This window comes from Myotis yumanensis, unplaced genomic scaffold (genome assembly GCF_028538775.1).
Source record: "Myotis yumanensis isolate MYYU_CA2020_CCGP unplaced genomic scaffold, mMyoYum1.0.hap1 SCAF_6, whole genome shotgun sequence".
Lineage (NCBI taxonomy): Eukaryota > Metazoa > Chordata > Mammalia > Chiroptera > Vespertilionidae > Myotis > Myotis yumanensis.
In genome coordinates, this window is record NW_027223757.1 from 19,079,644 (window position 1) to 19,095,384 (window position 15,741).

Below are 15,741 nucleotides of genomic sequence, written 5' to 3' on the forward strand. Positions count from 1 at the left end.
AGGATATCATTTACTAAGGCGTTTTCAAGCATATTTTTTAAAAATATCATTATATTTTAAAGATTTTTGAGTGGTAAAATGAAGAATATACAGCTTATAGTTTTCTTAAAGCGAGAGACAATTCTTAAGTTTAAAGGGCACCTCTGTTTCTAACATACCTTTCTATTTATAGGAAAATGTTGAAGGAGGAGACTGCAGCCGTTGCAAATCTGGCTTCTTCAATTTGCAAGAGAGTAATCAAAAAGGATGTGATGAGTGTTTCTGTTCAGGGGTTTCCAACAGATGTCAAAGTTCCTACTGGACCTACGGCAATGTAAGTAGCAGCCTTTTAATTCTGTTTGCTGTTCCACAGGCCTTCTTGATATTGTTGTTCTTTTTGTATGAAGTTATTATTTTTTCTTACAGTGAGCTTCTACCTAAAGTTATTATACAGAAGTGATGTAATTTTCTTTCAATGCTATTTGCATATTTTTATCAAATCCTTTTAAGTTTTTTTTTGTAATAGTGTATAGATGGTAACTTCTCAGAATAAATAAACACTAGCCTTTTCAGTGTCCATGATTAATATGTGAAGCAGTAATGAAATTAATGTTGTTCTAGCCCCAGGGGAATGTGATTCAACAGAGAAAGCGTCCGATTGTGATATGAAGAATTATATTATTCATTCACCAATATTTTTGATACCTGTTATATGTTGCTTTATTACTTCTTTATAAAATGCATATTACCCACCAACCTTTAGTTACTATTTGATGCTGCATGGGCCCTTTCATTGTCAAAAGGGGGTCACTAAATGTGAACAATGCCTTTATTCTTAGTCAATTTTAAAATTTTAAAATTATTGCCTCTTTAGTAGTCACTGGAATTTTCTTCCTCTATTATAAATGTAAACATGTTTGCCTTCCTTCCTCCAGTGCCTACCATACTCCCCATTGCCTTTTCCACTCTGTGATTTGTCTCCTTATAGGAGAGGTATGAAAGGAAAATTGGGGCCTTCAGGGATTTCAAATAGCCTGTGTAGCCACTCTTGAGTACAGAATAGCAGGAAACAGGCTAGAGAAAGAGAAGCCAAGAGGGGGAATGAGAAACTATGCCAGTCATCCAGGGTTGGGCATGCTAAAGAAGCGGGCTCTTATACTTAGAGAGTCATGAAGAGTTTTAGCAGAAGCGTGATGAGAGTTGTGTTTTACCAACATCACTATTTCAATAAACTGTCTTCCTTCCTTTCAACTTTAATCAGCTAACTAATCCTCAATATAACCATTGTATATTTTTCTCTGCCTGTATTGCTTTTAAGTCAAGTCTGAAATAATATGAGCAGTTTATGATTATTCTCTCATGTCTAAAATTGGACCTATACATACTTTATCAAATGCATTGCTTCTGGAGCAGAATACATAGAACCAACAGCTAATGGAAATCTAGTCTAACTTCCTCCTTTTATTTCTAATACCCTCACACACACTTCTTTTTTTTTTTTTAAATATTTTATTGATTTTTTTACAGAGAGGAAGGGAGAGGGATAGAAAGTTAGAAACATCGATGAGAGAGAAACATCGATCAGCTGCCTCCTGCACACCCCCCACTGGGGATGTGCCCGCAACCACAGTACATGCCCTTGACCGGATTCGAACCTGGGGCCCTTCAGTCCGCAGACCGACGCTCTATCCACTGAGCCAAACCGGTTACGGCTCACACACACTTCTTAACAGCTGCATTAACATATCAAAATTGTATAGTTAGCAGAGAAGCAGGGGAGACACTCAGCCTGGGTCTTCAGAAACCAGGTCCAGGGATATGTTCAGTTCAGTGAGTCATCTGGGGAGAACTTCCTCTGAATCTCACTGAGCTGTCATAGAATTTCTGGAGGGTGGTGTTGGAAAGGGAAGAAAAGAAAGTAATATATATTTTATTATCTAGCTAGCCAGTAAGTGTTACCTGGTCTGTCTTTCTCTTTCCACCAGAGCAGTCCCAGCAATTCCACAGCTCTGGGAGATACAGAATCAAATGACTTCTACATAAAGAAATTAAAAAATATATTTCATCCACAATAACCATTACCATTCTGCTGTTTATCACCCCCAATACCAAGCCGCTCACACAGGTCTAGTGGGCCCCTGGTAGCTATAAACCTCAGTAGCCAGTGTGTTATCCTGACCTGACAGTTTAAATTACAATAAAGCCCATTCCTTTACTGATCTGTATGCCCACCCCTGCCTGGAGTATAAAGATGGAAAAGCAAATAAATCATCATAGGTTCCCTAAGTCCTTCTTTTTCTGGGCCAAGGATCTAAGCCCTGGGTTCCTGTAGTACTTCTGGTGCCCTGGGAAGGAGTAGGTACAATATTCTGAGCTGTGGCCATAGCAACAGGCTAAGCTGATGGATTAGAATGTTTTTAAGTCTCAACGTTGAAATTTAAATAAATGGGAAGGGAGGAAATACTGAATGAAAAACCATCTTTCAGACAATTGCAAATTTTATTTCTTCCTCAGCTTCACAAATGCGTAGGCAACACCTTTTAAAATAATTTATTCCATAAACAATAGGAAATTACTAGTAGAGTGAAAACTATAAAATTCTAAGTCAGATTACTGGATATTAATATAACCATTGTATAATTTTGAATGAATTTCTATTTTTAAGAAGGGTATTTGGAATCATGAGTTTTAAAAAAAGCATTGAATCAATGAAAACAGATTTTTATGTAATAAGTACCATCCAAACTCCTAGAAACATAAAGAAAAAAAATAGGAATCTATGAATACATATGATAAATTTAGTGATATTGAAAACTCTCATATTTTGGTAAACTTGTATAGTTTCTGTTTTTTGATTTCTAAATACATGGACTTTACAGGAGTATAAAAGAGAACAGAAGCAGATGGATTTTATTCTACCAAAGTAATGATGGTTGTGTGTTTTTGTTTAAGATAAAAGAGATGAGTGGCTGGTATCTGACTGACATCTCTGGCCTCGTTCGAGTGGCTCCCCAGCAGGACCCGCAGCCACCTCATCAGATCAGCATCAGCAGCAGCGAGGCCCGCCGCGCCCTGCGCCAGGACTACTTCTGGAGCGCCCCAACTCCATATCTGGGAAACAAGGTAAGTCCATATGCTGCTTGCTTCTTGCTACTTTGCTTTAACAGATCAATAAAGGAATGGGCTTTATTTAGTATTTGTTTAAAGAAAGATAAGCATATCAAACATATACTGTATTAGATTGCCTGAAACAACTAAATCAGCTTGAATTTGACATTTTCCCATGTTCCATGGGCCATGGCATCCTCGGTTCACAACTTCACATAGCTGACATGCTATATGATTTTTTAATCAACAAATAAATTAATGAGGGCTTGAGAATATGTCTGCCAAAAAAAATTACAGACATTGGAAGAAACCGTGTTGGATTTACTTGAAATAGATGTTTTTCATGAGTTGTCTGTGGTGGGGTACTTACTGAAGTTTTCCTCATCTGTTTCTATTTCATTTCAAAACTGACTTTCAAGAGAGCTCCTTCTTCTATCTGGTATGAATGTTAATTGGAAACGAAATTTATTACATAACTAATGTAATGCTTGCCATGAAGCTTATGTAAACAGCATATTTCCCGGAGCTCAGACAGAGCACTACACTATAAGAAGTGCCAGATTGAAAGCACATGTGTGTTTTAAAGCCCACTCACACACAAGAAAAACATACACAGATAAACAAATCTAGCAGCCTCAGAAGGGCAGCACTGTGTGTGTGTGTGTGTGAGTGTGTGTGTGTGTGTGTGTGTGTGTTTTTCCCAGATGTGGATTAACTCTAGATAGACAGGTGCCTTGGCTTTAATCATTTTATTTTGCACAATAATTTGTTGCAAACAAATTTTGGTATAGTGATTCTACATGGGAATACTTGCTTGTTCTGTGAAAGTTAATACCTTGTCATCTGATAGTTAAATTAACCTGATCACATGCTGAAGAATCTCTTAGCAAATTGATGCTACTTAAGCCTAGTTTTTCCCTATAAGAATATAGTGTCACTTTTGAAGGCATCTTCGCTGGTTAAACAAGTAAAAATATATTTATAGTTAGTGGTTCTCTCACCGTGGCATGTGAATATTGAAAGAGAAAAATTTAATAGTAGTTCAGATGTTCCTTTGTGAATGGGAGCTAGTGGTTTGCACAGATTGAAGAAATTTTAACTCATGGCCAATTTTCTTATTTTTAACCAGCTTCAAAATGCTATTACGAAAATTGTGTAAATGAATAAAGTGTTTTCAGTGAATATGTATTTTACAAGAGACAGTATATGTTGCACAAAATTCTACAGCTGCAATAAAAATCTAATTAAACATTTATTTACAAGGTGCATTACAATAAGAAGTCATTCTATCCTATTCTACTTAGGAACCTCCTACATTCCCAATAAGAATAGAATAGCACATGAGATGTGAATGCCTACAGCTTAAATTTGCCAAAAATAAACTGTCAGGTGTGTTTTTTCCCCCGCTTTGAGAGGTTTAGAAAAGAGCCTTGGGTCAAAATTGGATGGGTTTCAGAGGTCTTATTTTTCTTGCTGTAGTGAAGTTTATTTTAGGGTAGCTTATAATAGCAGAGTCTTTACCATATTTTCGATAATTTCTTCTTTGGTCATATGCTTTTTCTTTCTCTTGGCTGAAAATCAAACTGACAGAAGGAAAGCAAGCAAATAGGATATTAAATAGCATCAGAGCAAAGAATTTGGACATCCTGTTCATAGTTGTTGGTTCCCAAAGATAACTTTCCTTATCCTGGCTGAACTGTTGCTTATAACCACCCACAATGAAGCACTTCATGTTCCCCCGCAGATCATTTTCACATCAAAAAGCTGTGCTTGCCTGTGCTTCAGTTTCCATTCAGTGAACAAAATAATGGCAACAGGGTGTGCAAATTGTTTGAATATGGAAGGCATTTTTTAAATGTAATGTGGAAGCCCTCGGTGGTTTCCTGTCAGATATCTCAGTATGAATGAAACAATTTGCCTTAATAACTGAACCATATAAATTTTTGATACTACCAATAATACTGCAAGCTCTCACAAATTACCACAGTACATCTTAACTGTCATGTCAGATCATGTAAATTATAGTCATGATGACATGCTTAGCTTGGTTGATTTAATATCTTGCTAAGGAAATGGAAAATTGTAGGGACTTGTTTGTAAATTCAATAAAGCCACTTTTCTAAGTAGTTGAGGCTAAATTCTTTACCAGTAATTGCTGTTCAAATCAGAGCCTTTGCCAGAATCTGACAGAAATAGTCTATCAAGGAACTTGTGCATCTGCTTAGATGCTGAAACTCATTTACATCCATGACCAAGAGTCTGTGGGTACATAATTCCTCCTCCGCCTTTTTAGTGTTAATTTCTAAGTAGGAAAAATATTTAGGAGATGCTATTAGCATCTCCTAAATATTTATATAACTAGTTTTCAAACATTTTTCAAGTCAGTCACTTGGTCATAAGGCTACTTACAACAGAAAGGGGCCGTGCTGTGCTGTGCATATTCTATTGTAATGAAGATGCCACAAGCCATCCTTCCCTTTTTAAGGAACCCAACCCCAAATAATAAAACCTCTCTGACATGGGATACAGTTTGCTAGCACAGAGGTCCACCTGATTGTAATAAAACTCAAGAACAGTAGGCAGTTTACCAAAAGAATATTTTTGTCCTAAGAAACATTTTTATTGACTGCAGTTTCTCTTTGGGGTAATGAGGAATCCATAAGTGAATATGTGTGTACGTGGATAATAGATGAGACCTAGCAAAACTTAACATAGTTTTATACTACCCCTTTAAAAGCTTTACATGCTCTTACCTATGAGTTAATTCCTCAATAGCAATCTTGAAACAATGCGTGTTTTCTTCTCATATGTGAGTGAATCTTTAGCACCCTTGGCACAATCAAGCGCTAATTTTCTCCCCTCATCCTAGATAATCAAAGCGAAAGAAGTCAGGTACCCACAGGGCTGTACTAGGCAGCACTTCATTTTCAAAATGCTTGGCAAATGTCAGTGCTTGGTTTTAGGGCATTGGTTTAAGCGTGGAACTAGGCGGGGATGGAAGGAGCTAGAGGACAGAGTCCTGCTGGTTTGCTACAGGCTTAGCTATTCAGACACAGTTTGGTACTTCGGAGTTGGAATAATTTACTGCTTTCGAAAACCAAGTGCAATTGGATCATTAAAATAATCGCTTAATTAAGGTTACCCTAGTGGTCTGAAATAGCGCAGCTTCCAAAAGCAATTCTCAGCCGGTCTATAAAGTTTCCAGAGAATCTGGCGTGGCCTGTCTGCTGTTCCTGCCTCGCCATTAAGGTTTGAAATGCTGTCTCTGAGCATTATTAAATTCATCCTATGTGATTTGTTCTTTATGAAACAATACTTATTTCCTACAACATTATGTTGTCTTTTCCTGTTTCCAGTTTAAAGAAGCTCTTGAAGTATGTCATGTAGTTGCCAAGTATAACTGTAGCCTAGCTTAAAATGCACATTAGGAGTCTGCTGACAAAAGAGCATCTGGCTTCTGACAGTAATCTTTGTTGTGCTTTCTTGACTTTCAGTTCTACCTCTCAGATCTCCAATTAAAACTGTGGATTTGAAGGAGACTGATGTTTGGGTTTACAGGACAAGGTAGTTCTTATCACATAAAAAGGAGCTTAAAAATACTTTGTGATTGATGCAACTTACTTAACAACAACAAAAATGGTTTTAGTAATGTTGCTCAGAAAGGACTCTTAAATTGGGATTTATGAGAAAGCTGGAAGATGATTTCAATCTTGGCTTAAAAAAAATAAACAACTGGCCCAGCCAATGTGGCTCAGTGGTTGAGTGTTGACCAATGAACCAGAATGTCGAGATTTGATTCCTGGTCAGGGCACATGCCCGGGTAGCAGGCTCTGTCCCCAGTAGGGGGCATGCAGGAGGCAGCTGGTCAATAATTCACTCTCATCATTAATGTTCTCTCTCTCTCATCTTTCATCTCTCTCTCATCTCTCCCTCTCCCACCCTCTCTGAAATAAATAAAAATATATTTTAAAAAATAAATAAATAAACAACTCACTAACAAGCATGATCCACTCTCCTTTTAGCAGCAGAATTTGTACTTATGACTTCTTTCTTTCACATTCTTCAAAATTATTCAAAAGTAGAAGTCAAAGCCTCTCCCCCATCTTTAACTTCCGCCAATTTAAGACTTAGATTAATTAAGGTGTCATGTCTGCAGAGAATGGCATAAAAGTAAATGGCCATAAAAGTAAATAGAATAAATAAACTAAATGAATTTCTATTCCATTAATCAGATCTCATCAAAAATCATCAAGAATGATTTGGTAATGGAGTAGAACCAAGAAAAAGATCTGTTGCCTAGAACAATCCAAATGATTTGTTTGGGGTAAATGTGAAAATATACTTATTAAAAACAAACAAAATGCCCAAGAACTCATTTGTTGACCGTAGTTATGAACTGCATGTCAGAGCAAAGCCCGTTACTACTTAATTAATTACAACAAAATCCAGCACCCAAATACACAAAAAGCATCACGTTGGGCACCAAATAAAAAATTACCAGGCATGTAAACAAGCAGGGGCGTAAGAACCATAACCAGGAAAAAATTAATAAATTGAACTGATAAGAAACTCAGCCAAGGTACATCAAAATCAAAGAAACAAAGAAAGAAAGAAAACAAGCAGTGGTAGATAGAGACAAAGAGAAAACCCTAAAAGCACCAGAGAAAAAGAACACAACGTGTACTGAAGAAGAAAGAAGATTCTTGTCAAATGTGGTACAAGCCCAAAAAGAGTACAGAAATATTTTAAAATATGTTTAAAGTGGGGAAAAAGAAAACAGCAACACACAGAAAAATACTATCAGTCTAGAATTCTTTACTAGGCCAAAATATCTTTGAAAAATGAAGGCAAAACAAGGAGTTTTTACTTTAGAGAAATAAACACTGAGATACTTTTTCATCAGCACATCTCCACTAGAAGAAATGTAGAAAGCCTTTTCGGTTAAGGGACTAAGATACCAGACAGTAGTTTGTTCCTACAAAAAAAAAAAAAAAAAGAAATTAAGAGAATAAAAAATGCCAAATAATAATGCTTTCTCTACCGATTGCCACCTAACACAGGACCTCAGACTGGCCATGTCTTTAGGCCGAGGGCTTAACGCAATAGTTATTGAATGAGTAACAAAACATCCAAGCTTCAAATAGCCTATCACGTGCTTATGTATCAAATTTTCTTTGAAATTGTAAAAAGGAAGACTATGCCATAACAAGAGGATCAAAAAGCCTGTCTTCTATAACCCCTATTCCTTACCTCAAAACTGAAGAAAGCAAAACCAGCATCAACCTAAAAGAGTTTCACACAATCTTAATGTAGAAATCTTTTTCTATATTCTTTTCAGTAACAGTTCACAGCCATGCTCCATGTGCGCCTTAGGGAACCCATGTATTGCTGATTCTCATGCACTAGCCCAAGTCCTTGTTGAGACAAACCCCCAATATTCAGGCCTCTGTCCCTTGCAATAGATCAGAATCGTCAACTGTAGTTTAGGCGGTGGTATTATGCATCTGGAACCTATCGTAGCCAGAGCATTCTTTATGTGCTGGTTTTGGTTTGTTTGTTCTTAAATTGTTAATAGTGGGAAAAGAACGAGGTGGTAGGGAAGAATGGGACACAGGTAGGTATGGGGGGAATAGAGCCTGAAGACACAGAGAAAGACAGCCAGCTACAGCCAAGGAAGCAGCTGGCACACACCTGTCCCTCACAGCCCTCAGAGGGGACCAATCCTTTGACACCTTGTTCATGGACTAGCAAGCTAATACATTATTTTCATTAGAATTGATTGAAAGTCATTATTTATGCAAGGGGAGGCCCTGGTCATTTATTTTTGCTGTTTTAGTCCTTATGCCTTTTACAGATCTGATTTAAATGCTGGATTGCTAGCTTATTAGTTTTGTGATCTTGGACACCTTCCATAATTTTGTTGAGTGTTACTTTTCTTATCTGCAAAATGAGAATTCCAGCATTCCCCCCAGAATGTTCAGAATTCTCCAAATGCCCTTAGCACACAGAAGCTGTTCAATAAATGTCTATTGCTTTGTGAATTTCTGTAGTTGTGTGCTGCGGTAATTTATATTGTAGATAGTCTCATGTCAATAAAAGACATTTATCAAAGAACACTTTGTCCCCTACCTGTTTATTGCTATCTGACAGAGCAACTGGACAATCACAGGGAATTAATTTTAGCAAGTAAGTAGAGTAAATGGCTCAAATAGTAGCTTTGCAGAAATGTAAAAAAAAAAAATTAAATCAGTTAGCTAGTTTTTAAGAAACCTGCAGAGTGCTTTGCACTTTATCTTGCAGCTGTTTCATGTCTTTCGAAGCAAATGATGTGATAAGTATCTCACTATTCCTGCTTCACTGAAGACCTGGTGTCTAAAGGAATTTGAGATTCCTGCCCTTTAGTAATTGATTAGAGAAGTCAATTTCATAAACATAATAAACATAAGCAATACCCTGTAGCTATAATGTAGCAAGTTAAAACTGAGGTCATGAAGGTGGAGCCCAACCTAATATGACTGGTGTCCTTATAAAAAGTGAAAATTTAGAGACTATGTTAGGAAGAATGCCATGTTTTCATGAAGAAGGCCATCTACAAGCCAAGGAGAGACTTAAGCAAATCCTTTTCTCACAGCCCTCAGAAGGAACCACCACTGCCAACACTTCTTTTTCACATTTTAGCCTCTAGAACTATGAGGCAATGACTTTCTGTTGCTTATGACACTCGGTTGTGATACTTTGTTTTGGCAGCCCTGGAAAACAAATATAAATAATAAAATATCAATTTTTTAAAAAATCCGATATGTTTCATTGTTGTTATAATTTATAGCAAATGGAAGGCTAATTTCTCTAGTACCTAAAGAGGTTATTGAAATTGATGAGATAAAGGCCAACTGTCTAACAGAAAAATGGACAACATATATGAATGAGCCCTTCATAGAAAAGAAAATACAATGGCTCTTCAATATATGAAATGATGTTCGATCTGCCTCTTAATATGATAACACTGAGAAATCATTTGTAATCTATCTTAGGAAAGTCAAAAAATGGATAGCACACCATTACTGAGACTTTAAAAAGACAAAAATCCTTATATGTGAGTAGTGGAGATATACATTGATGCAATCCAAGAAAACCAATTTAGAAATCTTCACCAAAGTTACAAATACACGTATGATTACATATTTCTCTTCTGGGAACTTATCCTACAGGTATAAATAAATATGTAAAATGCAAAGTTATTCATAAATGTTTGTGATAGCTGCAAAAATGTCTATCATTGAGAGACTGAGTTCGGGGAATATACATGCAATCTAACTCTATAAAACTATCCTATATAATAAAAGGCCAGCAATCATAATTGTAGTGGCCGGAATGACTGCTCGACCAGTCACTATGAGGTGGGGGCCAGTGAGGGGAACTGGGTGGCTAGCGGCGGAGGTGGGGTAAGACCTGGGGCTGGCAAGGGGAACCAGCTGGCTGGCAGGGGCGGCAGAGTGGCACCGGGGACTGGCGAGCGGGTGGAAGATGGGCCTGATCACAGGATAGGCCTAGGGACCCTACCCGCATACGATTTCATGCGCTGGGCCTCTAGTAAATCAATAAGAAACATTCTTGGTATACCAATATGGAATGATCCAGGGTATGTGATTAACTAAACCTAGAAGCATTTGTGTAAAAATAGTGAAGAAAAATAACATAAATTTGTAGTTATAAGCTTATTTAGCTATTTAGAGTAACAGCTAACACTTGAATTGTGAGTTTGCCTCAGAGACTATCTACTCATTCTCTCAAGAAAAGAATATTATCAACTTTGTAAAATAAGATATTTTAACTAGAACAGCCTTTATTTTTATTTTAATCTATTATAAGCTATGACAAACTTTCCTATTCTAGACTTCGTTGTAAAAATCATTGCTTCATGTGATTACTCAATAAGTAGTAAATGCGCCAATCTTACAAGCTAAAAATTGGTTGGCATGCATAACTTATCACAAGGCTACAAATAATACTCTTTCCTGATAGTTTCAGGAGATTTTATTATTGTCAACAGGTTCTGTTGGGGAAGCATAAAGCTTAGATGTTTATTCCTGAGGTCTTCTCATCACTTCCAACAGTAGCATTTGAGTCAAAGCAAATGCTCTCTCACCTTATTTTTTTCTGAAGCCCTCCCTCTATTACCTGGATCTAAAATCTGACATTTGCCACATGGAAGAAGGAGCTATGTGATAAGACCTCAATCAAAAATGTGATGAATTATTAAATAGATAGTTTGTTGGGTGATTGAAAATTACCTGCAAAAGAGTGCTTATCTCCTTGAGGCATGTCAAAAGCTAATGGAATTGAGCCAATTAGACTGACTGTCTCTTCAATGAGTTGTGACCTCTCGATGGTAATAGCTTATTATGAAGATAAATGAACCCATCTCTCCAACTGAAGCCTAAGTACACACTTCAGCAGTTTCCTTGAATCATGAGGCCATTACCTCTCAACTCCGGATCGACAGCAGCGACAGCCAGGAGAGCAGAGAGCATGCATGACTAGACAGAGATGATTGTTTTACTCAGATGAATATATTTACAGCTATTTCCAAAGAAGCAAGACCTCCTCGGGCATTGTGTGCTCACACCCAAAATACTCACCGTGTGACATCTCACTCCTTCCTGACTACATCATTCTGAGATAACTGTTTTTCGTTTTTTCTTTCCCCACCACCCAGTGTTTGAATTCTTCATTCTTGTTGGTTTGGTCTCCTGATTGAGTAAACTTTAAGAATAAAAATATTTTCTTTCATTGAATTTGTAATATACAAACAAGTGCATCTTTTAATGAATTTAATTTAATCCTGTTAAATTCCAGAGGATTGGGGAGACACTCAGAGACTCCTTTTTATTTGTAGAGAACTTTTGTAAAGATTATTGGTTTGAGAATCACACAAGTGCTTTAGTTTTTTATTTTAAGAAAATGTCAAAAATTATTTAAGTAGTTACTGAAGTTTGATATCAACTTTCCTATTCTGCTATAGTGATACATTTTTATTTGAGGAGAATTAGAAGATAAAGAGTTACTTATTGTATTTACAACAAAATATAATCTTCTAATTCCTCATAAGTATTAGACACATGTCAGCTACCAAATATATTCTTGAAATAGCCTGTTGACCAAGCAAAACTAAGTTTATGAAGTTACTTCAGTAAGTGGAACACCTTGACAGAGTCTTAGTAGTATCCTGGAAACTCAAGATCAGGGGAAGCTACTCATGGGTTTTAGGGGAAAGGCTGGGTGATTTTAATGCAGATCTTGCATTGCAAGCAATTGGGCAGAATTTATGAATACCATAGCCTTATATATATCCCAAGAATAAGGCAAACGTCTTGGATTGGGTATTGAAGAATAAGCAACGAGTCTATATATAAGCTAGTTTACACAGATCAGAGTCCAAGAACCAGCTTTGCTTAAACTACTTTTTTAGAATTGTTAAAAATAGGGGTTGAAATCTATGCTTGCTCCCTGCATTGTTTAACACAGAAACAGGGAATTGTGTTGACTTATTTCTCATAGACAATAGCTATGTGATTATAGTAATATAGTAACTTAGTTTTCCGGTGCCACTGTTTCCTCATGTGTAATGTGGAGATAATACTGAAAGGAATTTTAGATCTAAAATAGGCAGGTTTAGAGAGTCTTCGGAATAAAGAGAGCCCGTGGGGGGAGGAGAATGCATAGGTGAGGGGTTGGGGCCACCAGAAGGCATGCATTCGCAGAGAATAGCAAGGTTCCACAGGATAAGGGGAGAGGAAAGCAAATTTTCACAGAGGATGGAGAAACATGGACAGATGGCAGAAAGAGGGAAACAGATTTTCACAGGAGATAGAGGAATGTTACAAGATAAGGGGGAGAGAAAAAGAGGGGCACCATGTGGGTTTGGACTTTGAAGCTGTTATTCTGCAAAAGAGTGACCAATCAAAAAAAAAAAGCACAGGGTCCTAAAATGGGGAAGGGGTCCAACTGGAAGGGAGCATGAAGACACAAAGAACTACAGCATTTATAAACCTTAGAAAAGGGGGCTTAGTGGGTTACCCCCTTGGGACCCCCTCCCTACGTGGAAGTCTGTATTTGCTTCCAATAAATTTACACCCTTTTATGAACACATCCTTCTAGTCCTCGGATTTTATTCTTCAAACTTCGTGAGGCAAGAACCGCTCCCTGCAAGGGGGAGATCCGCTCCCTGCTCCCCATGCTTCAATACTAATACCCACTTCACAGAGTTATGGGGATTAATTGAATTAATGAATACACAGCATTCAAGACAGACCCTGATAAATAATAATTAGTTATCATTACTAACTCCAACTGGGCCTAATTTGAGGTCAGACATTATGCCATTGAAATTTTAGAAAGGTTCCCCATGCACAAGAAAAAAAAAGGAGGGAGGGAGGGAGGAAGGAAGGAAGAAGAAAACAAATCAATAAATAGAGCAGCAAAGAGAAAAGGATAGGAAGAATCTGCTCATATATATCAAGTTTTTACAGTATTTTGATTTAGAAAGTAACCGTCAATAGGACCCTCTCTCTTTTAGTCTAAGATGTGTCTGGTCGTGGAGTGAGTGCCTTTTCTCTAGTGTTCATCTGAGGCTGGGTTTGAAGTAATCAGCCTCTGTGTTCTGGAAGGAAGTTCTTTATAATGAAATGGGACTGGAAATAACCCACAAGCAAAAAGCTTTGCAGGCCATTAAAGCTCCTTGAGGCCGCTCACTGCCTTAAGCTTCTTTTCACTCATTATCACAGGGGGAAATGAATAGGACATATTTTTCTTACATCCAGTAGTTTTAAATTAAAATGCGATGATTTTGTATAAAAGTCAAAATGCTTTATTTTGCTTTTATTTTTTTTCAAAACAAGTGCAGCAATAACATTTGATTGTTATCATTTAATACTAAGTTTGCTCTTGGTTAAAAACTCTTTTGAAACTTTACACAGGAGACAATAGAATGATTTAATGTATCTCATTATCTAGAAGTTATTTAGATGATGATGGTAGAATACGTGTTTGAAAAGAAGTAAGTTTCTGTTGTGACAGAAAGACACATGAACTTTGGGTCTGGTGAAAGACATTTAGGATAATATAAACTATGCTTGGAATGAACCCCATGATAGCTGGATCCCATAAGACTTAGTAGGGATGAAGTTTGATTCAATGTTCCTGACTCATGTAGTGCAGTATTTTTAATTACAGGATACAAGCCATGGTAAAGGGTTAAACAGAACCATTAAACTAACCACTTCTTTTAAAATCTACTTATAGCTACAACAGTCTCATTTAGAGTCACCTGGTGACTTCATTGAAAATGGAGATTACTGACTTCTATCCTGGATTCACTTAATCAAAAAATCTGGAGGAAATATGTGGAAATCTACACTTTTAACAACCTCCCCCAGTGATTTTTTTTTTTACCCATACAATTTTGAGGGCCACTTTTTTACTATTACTTTTTAAAAATAACTGATGATTGAGTAGATAATTCCCAAAAGTTAAGCTCCCCAAGGCAAAAATATATATATATTTCTGCAACATTTCTTAGTCTGAACTCAGAATTTGACTTTGTTAATCGTTTAGCCTGTACCAGGTAACCCTAAAATAACCCTTTCTTAGCCACTACAAAATACATAAGTCCAAATCTACCCATCCATCTCCTGGCAACAGAAACACAAAGCACACAAATAATACACATTTATATGGGAAGAAAATGAATCTTAGAAAGTTGCCTTTTTAAAAATAAGTCTAAAATGCACTGTAATTAATATCTGGAGTAAAGACTCTTGGCAGGGCCTGCATGTTACGTGGGGGTTTGGGCCAGTTTCAGATTGTAGAAGAGGTTCCTGTATATGTGTCAACGGTTTTGCAATTTGGGCTCTGCTACCCACTATTTAAATGTAAGTACAGCCAAGACCCTTAACTACATGGGGCCTCAATTCTTCGTGGGAGAAGATGACAAACGAAATCTTAATTAGAACATGCAAAAACAAGAAAAGTGGTTCCAGTGGGCGACGGGGCCAGTGTGGTTACAGCGGGAGGCAGGCCTGGAAGTGAGCCAGTGACTTTCAGGGCTGGTTCTTGTTAGGCTGGGAGTTCTTGTCTGCATTGTCTCCCCACGGCCTCATTTGTGGTAGGTTTTGAAGAAATCTGGTATGAAAACAGACCAGATGAATTTGAAGGACTCCTGCAAATGGCAACCTTATGATTCTAACACCAAATAGAATCACACCATCAGCTGACGACTAACAATGAAATAATAACATGGTAAAAGTATAAAGTGACTGCTTGACTCTTGAGGAAAAAAAAAAATGTTTCTCAGCTATTATCTGTATTCGAGGTGTTGATGATACATAAGTCCAGCCATAGCAAATGAGGATGTGTCAGAGCAAAGCAAATAGAATGCGTCCAGTTGCTGAGCAGTTGGTGTTCGGCCAACACTATTTCTTACCTAGGTTTCATAAAAAGCCATCTAACTCTCTTTTACCTCCCACCTCCCCAGTCCAATATTACTTTATTCACATACCTGATGGAGGAAGATCTTTATAAAGCTCAACTTTGATTTTCTCAGTCCCCAGTTTAAAATTCCACTGTCTTTGTGCAGTGAAATCTCTGAGGGCCAGC

The 15,741-nt window shown here is 37.2% G+C and overlaps 1 protein-coding gene across 1 annotated transcript in view; it reads left to right on the plus strand.

The window, feature by feature from the left end:
* Positions 1-15,741, plus strand: part of LAMA2 (laminin subunit alpha 2) — a 472,106-nt gene that overhangs the window by 210,343 nt on the left and 246,022 nt on the right. The window contains exons 11-12 of the mRNA XM_070417672.1: positions 173-313; positions 2,932-3,102. Coding sequence (XP_070273773.1) covers positions 173-313; positions 2,932-3,102 — 312 coding nt within the window. The remainder of the gene's footprint in view (positions 1-172; positions 314-2,931; positions 3,103-15,741) is intronic.